The 12,960-nt window shown below is 38.6% G+C and overlaps 1 protein-coding gene across 1 annotated transcript in view; it reads left to right on the forward strand.

Moving 5' to 3' along the window:
• The window catches only part of LOC149085522 (integrin alpha-9-like), a 166,884-nt gene that overhangs the window by 81,428 nt on the left and 72,496 nt on the right, over positions 1 to 12,960 (forward strand). The window contains exon 18 of the mRNA XM_089233577.1: positions 8,321 to 8,403. Within this exon, the coding sequence (XP_089089703.1) occupies positions 8,321 to 8,403 (83 nt within the window). The remainder of the gene's footprint in view (positions 1 to 8,320; positions 8,404 to 12,960) is intronic.

Genomic DNA, 12,960 nt, shown 5'->3' on the forward strand with positions numbered 1-12,960 from the left:
TAGCTGAGAAAAAGATGCCCATAACAAATATGGATGTCATATTTCAAAAACATAGCAACCCAATTAAAAACACAATCACAAAAATTATAAACACAATCACAAAAATTATAAACAATATATTCACATGATAAAATGTTATACAATGCCCATAAAGAATATTATGGTTGTCTTATTCTAAGTATGAATAGCTTCTCGATTTGCCCCAACATGCTTATCGTATTTCTTTTTAAACGTGTCAATTGTGTTAGAATTTACCACCTCCGGGGGTAAGCTATTCCATTTATTAACAACCCTATTAGAGAAAAATTCCCTACGACACCATAACCTTGCATTGTCCCTTACCAATCGATACTGGTGTCCCCTTGTAAAAGCTGTCGATTGGCGGTTAAAAGCCACATACTAAACACTGCTTGGAAATCACAGACTTACTTGCAGGGCCGGGCTTAGAACAAGTGGCGCCCAGTGCAAAAGCAGTAGTCAGCGCCCCTACCCCAGGCGCAAATTGTGTCGGAGGAGGAAATTTTTGCTAGTTATTACTTGTCCCGTAAAATACGGGACAGATTTATTCCACCATATTATAAGACTCTTGGTGTGGTGATCATCCCCATCACCCCCCCCCCCCGGTTGGATATTAAAGGACGAAGAAGTCGGAAAAACGTTCTTCCTAGAATGGGATTACTGCTATTCAACTTGTAAACAAGCATAAAACCCAACTTGTTTGATTTAACTAACAGATTTAAAAAGATTAAAAAAGCAAAACGTCACACATTTATGCAGGGTACTCATCACAAAGAATCTATCTTCTTCATACTCATTTTAATTGAATTTTATGGTAAAATACGCAGAGTGCACGCATCACGTTAAGCTAATAAAACTGGCTAAATTACAGTGATATTTTTCTGTATGATTTCTTTCATATTTATAGAACTCATGAACTTCATTTGAAATTATCCCTTTCAGACCCAGTACTAAGAAACGGAAGGGGCAGGTAAACACCAGCTAAAGCACCGGGACCTGCAGCTTGAGCAGGTCCCCCCTAACTGTTCTGAGGCAACTTCGGCGGTACCCCGAGCCGAATGGGGGGGGGGAGCACTTGTAAATCCTCCTTTTTCTGAGCATAACTATTTCAAGGACACTCCAAGAAAAGTCTGCTCCCGAGAAAGCAGGCTACGGCCCTGGAGAAGGGGCAGAGCTGTCTCAAGAGCATCATGGACTCCCGGGCAAAGTGGTTTTTCTGAGGCCCTACCTAGTAAATTCTAGGAAATTTTAACTAGATCTCATTTTTGTGAGGCCCTCTTCTCTTGAGGCTTCCAGGCCATGCCCGGGTGGGCTCATGCATTAAGACGGCACTGGGAAGGGGTTGTTTTTTCTCTCTGTAGATTTTTTTTTTAACCTCGAGGACTTCGGCTTAAATTTCAGCGATAACGCACAATTCTTGAAGTTTGGGCTGAAGATCCCTAAGGTTAAAAAAAGAATATCTCAAGCGAAAAGAAGCAACCACATGTTTGTGCATACCGGGTGCTATAAAAGGATTATGCATAATCGCCGGTAAAAGTGATAAATGTTGCGAAATTTATCTAACTTACCGAGACGATTGGTGATTATGCATTATACCGATATGCTTTACCGATTCAATGCATTTACCGTAACATACATTAATGCTTACCGTAACATACATAGATACTGTCTAGGAGCCTCATAGGCGGCTTTACTGTTACTCACCAGGTTTCTGGAAAAAGATCCATGAAACTCCGAAAAGGTGTTCAGTTGTGTACATGTACGGTTTGTTAAAATTTTTCATACACACATATGTTGCACTCAGGGGCAGCTCGAGACAAAATCTCTACCCGAGTGGGACAAATTTTTTGGCTCCCTGGCCTCCTCAATTAAAAAAAAAAACATTTGTTTCTTTCGATTTGTTTTGATGCGTTCTAAGAAACAGCGATATTTTACGTCATAACGTATGTCAAATTTCTTTTGGCCTTTTTTCTTGGATTTGGCACTGCTAGAGCGGGCAGAAATAATTTTCCTATTTTTTGCCCTTTTACCTCGAACTTAACTTCCCTCCTATATAGAGAGGGCACAAATAAGTTTTTCTAAACATTTTTTTTTTTTGTGTTTCCACTTCGGATATAACGACCCTCCTAAAGCGAGCAGAAATAATTTTCTGTAATTTTTTTCACCCTTTTATGCCGGATTTGGCTCTCCTACTAGAGGGGGCAGAAATCATTTCCCCTAACTTTTTTCCCCCTGTCTACCTCAGAATTGGCACCCCTCCTACAGCGGGCACTAATAATTTTTCCAAATGTTTCTTTGCCCTTTCACTTCGGATTTGACGCCCTTCTGGAGCACACCCAGTGCTACCGAGCTGCCCCTGGCTGAAGTAATAGGAAAGTCTGACGCGTCAGGAGACTGGCCAGTGATCGGGCTTTTTACAGTTATATACACTCAAACCATTTTGTTTTTTTTTTTGAAAAAAAAAATCTAATTTCATTAATTTTTCATGTATATTAATAGATATTTTTTAATTATAATAAAGATATTTTTTTATAAATACGTATCTTAAAGATATTTTTTTATAAATACGTTCTTAAAGATATTTTTTTATAAATACGTATCTTAAAGATATTTTCTAGTAATGTATATTTAACGCGTTTCGGCGCCCCTTCTCATTTGGCGCCCGGTGCAGTTGCACCGGTCGCACTGCCCTAAGACCGCCCCTGCTTACTTGCCAACCTTTAAGGATTAAAATTTACCTAAAAATATGATTGAGTCAGGATCTGCTAAAAATTGCTTTCTCTGGTGAGTTTTTTACTCTGACATTCCGAACACTGTCTGGTTTGTTTATTATATAAGCTCACCAGACAAAAAATTAGTCACCCCTTCAGAAATCACTTTAGTACCATGTAACTCCACTTCTGGCCTGGATTCGGTTAGGAACGGAGTCCACAAGGTTATGCAGGTACTATGCATCCAGTTTAAGCCACTCACTGTGGATAAGATCCAGCAAATCCACCAAGTTGAGGTGATGCTGATTTTAATCATTTTATCTACTCTTCCAAAAGGTCACAAAGATTTTCAATGGGGTTGAGGGCAGGTGATTTTGCGGGCCAATCAAGGTTTGATAGGGTGTGTGAGTGTTCATCACACCAGTTATATATGCGATCAGCCCTGTGAACTTTGCGGTTGTCACCTTCAAAAATGGGGGTGCCAACAGCATACTCATCATAAAGACGTTGACCGAAGAACAACATCTGATCATCGAGAATGTTAAAATAAACATGCTGGTTCACGTTAGTGGTCATCTTAATGAGTGAGCCCTATCCATTGTATGAAAAACACCCCCAAAACATCACAGACCCACCACCATCCTGAGCCTGGCCTTGCACACATTGAGGATGAAATGCTTCATTGGGTCTTTGATGCACTTGACCCATCACGTCATTGAATAAAGACAAAAATGCGATTCGTCTGACCACATTACACACCACTAGTCAGCTGCTGTCCACGTTCAGTGATTTCTGGCCTGTTGAAGGCATGCAACATCATGTGACTGTGTGAGCAATGGCCTCTTGCAAGGTACTTACTTGACTCCAAATTTCCATTGTATGCAATTTCTGTCACAATGTTCTCTTGCAAACAGGTTGGGATGGATCGTCATTCACTGACTGCAGCAATTTCTGTCGGATTTGGAAGCAATTTTGATTCATGTCATGAAACTCTTCTCCGATCCCTCTCGGTTAGGATCTTTTTCCGACCACAATTCTGCCATCATGTTTTCATGGCCACGCATGTTACACCTTTACTTCTGGTAGACACGTTGAACAGTCCGCTGCAAAACATCAACAAATCTGGCAACTTCACTCAACGTATGCTCATGGGCACTGCCATACATGATTGCCCTTTTTTGCCACTCTGTCACATTTTTACATTTACCCATCTTGTTCAACAATTCCTGTTTGAAACAAAAATGTCTCTGCCTTATGATCACATAGAGGCAGTTCATGACTCAACCACTGCGCTATCTGAACCAGTTTAACGACACCTCTGTACTTGCGTGCCAGGATGACTAATTTTTTATCTGGGGAGTTTATTTTGTTTGAAGTATTTGATTCAGTTTCAATTTAGCTAAGTTTCACTGTATTAAACTTCAAAAATAAATTTATTTATAGAAACTTCAATCCTACAGTATGATAAAATGATGGTAGTAATCACAGATAATTTGGTTTCATACTATTTTCTCTCAATTGAGACATTAAAAAATATACTACAGTAAAACCTCTCTTTTGCTTTTGCAGACACCAGTCAGACAAAAAAAAAGTTGTCCATAAAAGAGGGGTGACTGTTTATCAGATGTTTGAAATGCCTACTTTTATTATACAAGGGAAATTATTATTTTGGCCGTAAAAGAGGGGGTAACCATTAAGAGGGGGGTGTCACCATATTTCTCAATATAAGCACCACAATCAGAAAAAAAAAACAATCAGAAAATATTATCGACATGGGCAATTGCTACTTACCAGGATAAAATTTAACTTTCATGTAATTACTGTTTTTTGATAAATGCTCAATCCAAAGTTTGAATAGTTGAAATGCAATTTAATTAGTTTAGAGTTCAATGTTATAGGATAATCTATATATACAGGGTGATTCAGAAAAGTTGGGAAAACTTTAAGAGGTGGTAGTACACAGGGCCGTTTCAAGAGCATCATGGGGCCCCTGGGCCAAGTGATTTTTCTGAGGCCCCACCTGGTTAATTCTAGAAAATTTCAACCGGATCTCATTTTTGCGGGGCTCTCTTCTCTTGAGGCCCCGGGCCATGCTCGGGTGGGCCCATGCATTAAGACAGCACTAGTAGTACATACAAAAACAAACAAACAAAATTTTTTTTAAATAATTTTTTACTTTTTTTTTTATATTTTCTTTGTTTGTTTGTATCTTTTCTGAATCACCCTGTAAAAGTATAAAATAACATGCCCTGACTGATTCATCATCGCTGAGCTGAAACTGCTAAAGCTATAAATATCAGATTTAGTCAAAAGTTTAGTTTCATGACGTAAAGACTCACTACAAAAGGATTTTTTGAAATTCGACTCCTAAGGGGGCCAAAAGGGGGGTTCAAAGGTAACAGAGAAATCATGCCGAGTCGAAACAGCTGAAGCTATATTCATAAAATTTGGTCAGAACTTTTATTTCATGACGTAAAGACTAAGAAATAAAGGGTTTTTTGAAATTCAATACATAAGGGGGGGGGGGAGCATAAAAGGGGGTTTCTTGAAATTTGATCCCTAAGGAAGTTATAAGGGGCTTTGAAGGCAACATAGAGAATACATGCCAAGCCAAAACTGCTCAAGCTATAGTCAGAAATTTATTTCATAAGGTTAAGACCAACTAAAAAGGGGTTTTTTGAAATTCAACCCTTAAAAGAGTCCAGGGGGGGGGGGTTCAAATGTAACATAGGGAAATCACGTCAAGCCCAAACCACTCAATCTATAGGCATGAAATTTGGTCACAAGTTTTATTTCATGACGTAAAGACTAAGAAATAAAGGGTTTTTGAAATTCAATAATACATAAGGGGTGGGTTCAAACATAACATAAAAATCATGGCAAGCCGAAACCGCTGAAATTCCTGAAACTTGGCCTGAAGCTTTGTTTCATGATGTGAACACTGACTAAGAAGGAGTTTTCGAAATTCAAACCCTAAGGGGGTCATGGGGGGGGGGGGGGTCAAAGAAAAATCATGCTGAGCCAAAGCCGCTGAAATTCAGGAAATTCTGTCAGAAGGTTATAGGTTATTTCATGACATAGAAACTAAGAAGGGGTTTTTCAAAATTTGACCTCTAAGCAGGGTCATAATGGGGTTCGTAGGTAACATAGAGATATCACGTCGAGTCGAAACCGCTGAAGCTATCATTACGTAATTTCGTCAGACGTTTAGTACCATGCCGTAAAGACTAACTAAGAAGTGGTTTTTGGGAACTTGACCCCAAAGGAACGGACCCCTAAAGGTGGCATGGGGAATTCAAAGGTAACATAGAAATCATGTCGAGCCGAAACCACTAAAGCTATATTCATGAAATTTATATAAAATTTTATTTCATAACTTAGAAAGTAAAAAGGGTTTTCCAAAATTTGACCCCCCCCCCTAAGAGGGTTATAAGGGGGTTCAGAGGTAACATTCATGAAATTTAAGTAGTTTTATTTCATGACGTAAAGATTAATTAAGAAGGGGGGTTTATCTAGATTCTAGACTAACATATGGGGGTTTAATGGGGGTGTGGTCATATTCAGAAATCACGCAGAAACAAAACCGCTGAAGCTATAAATATGAAATCCTGTCAGTATTTTTGTCATGTAGAGACTAACTGAGAAGGTATTTTTCAAAATTCAACCCCTAATGGGGGGGGGGAATTTAAAGGTTATATGAGACAGTCAGCACTGAGCTGAAATCCAGTATTATATTTCATAATGTAAAATACCCACTAAGATGGTATTTCTAAAAATTCATCCCTCCAAGGAGGTTGTGAGGGGTACAAGTGTTATATGGGGGAATCATTGCAAGTCATTTTCAGATTACCAAATCCAAGCGAGCGAAGCTGCAGGTAACAGCTAGTGTTCATAAACAATTTCTTGGAAATTGTGCTTTTTGAAACCAAAATTGAGGTGCTGCATCAGTGTTATTTATTTATTTGATAAACTCACACTACAAGCATAAGCCAGTTACAGTGAAGTAAAAAAGCAAAAGATTAACAACAACAGCAAAAAAAAGATAAAATCACGAAGTTTTGTATGGAAACAAACAAATTAGAATAGAGAATGTTGTGGTAGAGAAAAAGCAATGAAATAAAGTACAAAAAACAATTTTTTTTCAAATGTATACAAGGAATATAATTAAAAATGTATGTATATATATAAAATAAAAAATAAGACCTATTACACCTAGAGTACATTTACACATACACTACTGCATTTCAGAAAACAAAAAGTGGAGAATATCTTAATAAGTTAGTGTGGTATGACTGTTGGACTAAAGAAGATAATAGTTTCTAAGATTGATACTATTGCATTGAAAAGTTATTTGTGCTAATATGATCAGTGCATCAGAATTCAGAATTTAAACATGAAAAGAAATCAACACATTCTAATGTAAGATTTTGAGTGATTCATATTTAAAAGCATATCTAAGTATTTTAATAGGGCCACATGTGTCAAATACTTAAATTTCTGGAAATATACTTTCAGTGCAAATGCTTGTTTCAAATTCATTCAATTATATACTCAAGTGCCTCAGCAGATTTGTTAAGAAATACAAGCATTTAAGAGAAAAATTACAACAATTAAAAACTCTAAATAAGTGATAGTTTATCTCTTGTTTTCCAATAACACTTCACCACAGTTTGGCCAATGAGCCTGACAAGATATATGATTTTGATACATGACTGCAGCTCCAGTAGGCCTACACACAAATGCCCAGGACCTTGCTATAGAGTTAAAGTCCCATCACCAAACTCAGTCATCCATTGTTGGACTTTAAAAAGGACAGATAAAAAAATACCATTCTTTTCATCTCAGTAGGGTTTCCAGGTAACAAAAAGGGACTAAAGAGGAAACTAATGCTATACTCAAGTCTTGCGCTGAATGCAAATGGAAGTCATATGCTCTATATCAGTGGTTCTGCACAAGAGCATTTACGGGGATGTGAGATGGAAAAAAACATTACATGTTGACCGATTATTCAAAATAATTGAAATGATGATAAAAATTAAATTTTTGAATTCTTAAAAAAATATTAATCATACCAATATTTCGACACTCATCTCTTGGCTTTCACTTGCAGAAATATGTCATGGGAAACTTTCGATTAAAAAACTATTTTTCGATTATCAATCATACTTGTTTTCCATTTTGGTTCTGAAAAAATACCATTACTTACCAAAAACCAGGGGTTCTCAAACCCTGTATACAGCTCATTGCCAATTCCAAATGGCATCATTCGATATTTTTTTTTTAAATTTTCATCAAGATGTTAGTGCATGCTAACCCATTAGTGAGAGGGGGACTTCCTGGGGTAGTAGCCTGTTCTGCCATGATCTTGTTGCTGTTTTTGTAGTACCTCAGTCTAGGAAGATTCTGACATAGACTAATTGGGTATCAAACTTGTGACACCACTGAACATCCTTTGGTACAATAACCAACCATCTCATCAACCTGGACAACCATGCCTAGATTTATATTTCATAAGTGCTAATTATTAAAATTTCTATTGTATTATTTAAACTAATTTTCTATTTTTTTAATGCACATTTTTTGCCGCTTAGGTTTCCTTTCAGACAGGATGTGGCGAAGATAACAGGTGCATGGCTGATCTTAGTGTAGATGCTCATGTTGTAGGGAACCTGAAGTGAGTATTTTCTTTCAAAATTCATATGGGATGCAAATTGTGAAACATGCATAATTATTATATTGTTCTGTAATTCTTAACAAGAACATTTAATTTATTAATCACTCATTTTAAGATCTTCTGGATGATAAAAAAAATTGTGTTCTTCTGAGATAATCGGAACTGTACAAATTCGAGTTAAGTCAGTTAACAAGTTATTGCTACCATGATAGACGTACCAAGAGGTTCCAGTAGCTCTCAGCTTTGAACATGTGTAAAGCTGTGTTTTCATATCAAGATGCTTTGAGGAAGTTGCGTGGCAGGAAAAGAATTTTTTTCATTTCTTAAAAGACCAAAAGTAAAAAAAAAGTGAAGACAGAATGCAACTTTATTGGTACCAAAAATAAAATTTTTTCCCATTTTCCACCCAATGTCTTTATTCTCTGCTCTTGTGCAGTCATTGATGTCTCTGATTTAAAGTCAAGGGTAATCATAGCAGAGGATGGCAAGCTACAACTCCAGTAGCACATAATATTATTACCGGTCCAATATACAAACGATGTAGTGTACTACTGGAGAAGTTCTCTTGCTGATAATCTGTAATGAACAATACTTGAACATATCACCTGCCTTGTTATTCCCTATTGTTGATCTTGCGTGAAAGAAGCTGTACAGTCTTACAAAGCTGAACAAATCAAATGCCTGTTTCAACTGTTATAAGCAGTTTGGCACCAGAACACATACAATATCATGTTGTATCCTTTTCTGTCTAGTACCAAGAGCCACCCATCAGGGCTAGCTTCAGGCACGAGCCGCTGCCTAGAGCGGCATATTTAAAGGGATGGCAGTTTTTATGACAAATTTGTTATGGAGGTGTTTTTACTCTGACAGATTTCACGCATCAAAATCCTTTTTGAGGGAAAGTGGGAAAAAATACAATACTTTTGAGTATTGAAATGCTGTCCAAATCTCTAGATTCACCTCAACATACCTCCTTTCTTTCTTGCACTTCCAAAAAGTGTCGCCAAAAACATAAACTGTTTTTTGACATTAGGGGTATAAGTCTGTGCCATTGCTGATTGGTTACAAACCTGAATTTCAAGTTGTTTAAACAATCCGTAACAATGCCAACTTGTAGCAGGGGCGGAGATACAGAGATACCCCACCCCAGCGTCAAAGGTGAAGTTGACTGATCTAATGTACATATGCATATATGAATTGACATCATCATCATTGTGCTCCCCAGAAATAATGACTGCCCCCCCCCCCAGACTTCCAAGTCTATCTCCGCCTATGACTTGCAGAATCGGAAACCAGCGTGAATTATGTTCAGACACTCAGGTTACTTTTCTTCTTTCCTTAGGCTGGGATTACACTACAAAATTTTGGTAAAATATCTTTTACAAAACTTGAAAAAAAACATAGGCATATCGGTTACATTTGAACAAATGTTACCCAAAGGCGGATATATACTTGGAAGTCTGGGGGAGGAGCAAGATGATGATGATGATGTCAATTCATATATACATTATATCAGTGGACTCCACCTTTGATGCTGGAGGGACAATGCCCCCCATATCTCCACCCATGATAAATACAAATACAATGCCACAACAGGCAAAATGCCCAAGAAGGTGGCTGAGAAAAAGATGCCCATAACAAATATGGATGTTATATATTTCAAAAACACAGCAACCCAATGAAAAACACAATCACAAAAATTATAAACAATATATACACATGATACAATGTCCATAAAGAATATTATGGTTTTCTTGTTCTAAGTATGGATAGCTTCTCAATTTACCCCACCATGTTTATCGTATTTCTTTTTAAACGTTTCAGTTGTGTTAGAATTTACTACCCCTTGGGGTAAGCTATTCCATTTATTAACAATCCTATTAGAGAAAAATTCCCTGCGACACCATAACCTCGTATTGTCCCTTACCAATCGATACTGGTGTCCCCTTGTAAAAGCAGTCAATTGACGGTGTACTAATAATTCATGGTCCATCCTATCCATCCCGTTGAAAATTTGGAACACTTCAATCATATCTCCCCGACACCTGCGTTCATCCAATGTAACCATATTAAAAAAAGTCTCTCTTCATAACTCAATCCCTGTGTGCCAATAAGGACACACGTAGCTCTTCTCTGCACCCCTTCAACCAAGTCTATGTCCCTCTGTAGGTATGGTCTCCAAAACCATACCGCATACTCCAGTCCAGGACGAACTAAGCTTCAAAAAAGTGGAAGAATGGCTTTAGGAAAACGACCTTTTTGAAAACCAAACCACGCATTCTATTTACTTTTTTGACCACCGCTGAACAATGTTCAGGAAATCTAAGCTGCTAGTCAATGAGAGTTCCAAAATCGGTGACCTTATGCAACGTCCCTTATGGGAGTTGCTTGCCCGGTTCGAAATATCCAGTAATAAAGTGGCAAACGACAAGTGGAAAATTATTGCAAATAAACTTTCGCATGAAATATTATTTATTCAAATTAATTATAGGGTTAGTCAATTTTAACAATAGATTAGTATAACATGGAGCCCTCTATTTGACGTTAACAGTAAAGATACTGGCTCACCAATTGATGATCATCAACAGTCAACTTGTATATTGATCGGACATCCGATGTTGTTAGCCTTTCCCCGTCAGTATCAAAGAAGTTTTCTCGGTTGAGAGCCGGAACACCTTGATCAGCTTCAGGGGGCCTCTCGGTTGAGGGCCGGACCACCTTGATCAGCTTCAGGGGGCCTCTCGGTTGAGGGCCGGACCACCTTGATCAGCTTCAGGGGGCCTCTCGGTTGAGGGCCGAACCACCTTGATCAGCTCCGGGGGGCCTCTCGGTTGAGGGCCGGACCACCTCGATCAGCAATGAAGAACTTTGAAGATTATTTAATATTTTTGATTCCGGACCTGCCGGAAAACGGATTCAAACAATGTAAATTATTGCATTTTAACAAATCAGCTTAAGGCCAATGGATACGGTAGCAAGACGGTGAACCGTCCTACTAGAGGGCTTCAGTTGAATAGAACAAGAAAAGATGAACGCTGAATCAGACCTGTTACAACGTACGGCCGGTATTTAAAGGAAAAACATCCGGCCGCACGTGTCTGATCAAGCCAATCGGCTTCAAGGTCACCTCATTTGCATGCGATCGCAGGCGGACATCACGATCGGCCTTGATCGCCGCCATACGATCACAGCTGCAGATTAGTAACATTTATGACAACAGATCATGTGACGGCGACTACGGACTTTTACGCCGGGGGATCATCGGCACGTTACACTTAGTTGCATCCGGAATAGCGACACCATTCAACTGGTAAGAGAACCGTGAGTTGTTCGAACCAAAGTGAGCGACCATGCACTTGTTAATGCTAAACGTCATGCTCCATTCATTTACCCATGCTGCAACCCTGTTTAAGTTGCTCTGGAGCAACTCTTTATCTCTTTGATTCCCGATTACCCCCATTAGCTTCACATCATCTGTGAATTTGCTAGCAATCCCATTGATACCCTGATCGAGTTTATCGTTAAAAAGTGAAAAAGTATGGGACCAGGGACTCTTCCTTGAGGAACTCCACTTGTGATATCTGTCCAACCAGAGAATTCCCCGTTTACCATAACTTGTTGCGATCTATCTCTTAACCACGTTCTATCCAATTCAGCAAGTTGCCCCCTATCCCAATCTCGTGTAAACGCTTCAAGAGTTTACCATGTTGGACCCGATCAAATGCCTTCTGGAAATCAAGGTAAACAACATGTACATTCTTGCCATTACCCAAAGTCTTCGTCACGCGATCATAGAAGCAAAGGAGGTTAGTTACACATGACTTCCCCTTCCTGAACCCATGCTGATTATCTGCCAATATATAATTTTCGTCTATTTACTTCACAAACTGCCTTTTCATGATAATCTTCAAAATTTTCAAGAGGGAGCTCGTCAAACTCATTGGTTGATAATTGGACACAGCTTCTCTACTAATCTTCTTAAATATCGGAACAACACTAGCAAGTTTCCAATCCCTTGGGACGATACCCTCAGCAACACTACTCCTGTATATCTGTGCAACTGGCCCCAACAATTCATTAGCACATTCCTTGAGGACCCTGGGATAGATATCATCTGGTCCTGCTGCTTTGCTTGCACATACATTTCTTAGAAGTTTCAGGACCTTCACGTCTTCCACTTGAATATTGTTGAGGATTTTATCACCCCATGCAACACCCGTACATGGAATATCATTATCTACATTAAAATTCGAAGCGAAAAATTCATTGAAAGCACTACACATGCCTACATTGCTCTCTAACCTAGACCCTCCTATTGAAAGGGGGTCAACTGTCCCCTTACATCCATTATTGACGTATCTAAAAAATGATTTAGGGTCAGAGCCCCCAATGTTATCTGCCAACCTAGATTCAACTTCCTTTTTACTATCCCTTATCGCTTTCTTCAATGCTCTTCTTTTATCAGTAAACAATGATAAGGAGCTTACGTTGCTTCTTGCGACAGAGCCTGGGTGTCTCGCGGTTTCTCCAGTAAACAATGATAGGTCACTTCGTCCA

This window comes from Pholcus phalangioides, unplaced genomic scaffold (genome assembly GCF_987345545.1).
Source record: "Pholcus phalangioides strain wild (caught in Gottingen) unplaced genomic scaffold, Ppha-v1.0 ptg000007l_1, whole genome shotgun sequence".
Taxonomy (NCBI): Eukaryota; Metazoa; Arthropoda; class Arachnida; order Araneae; family Pholcidae; genus Pholcus; species Pholcus phalangioides.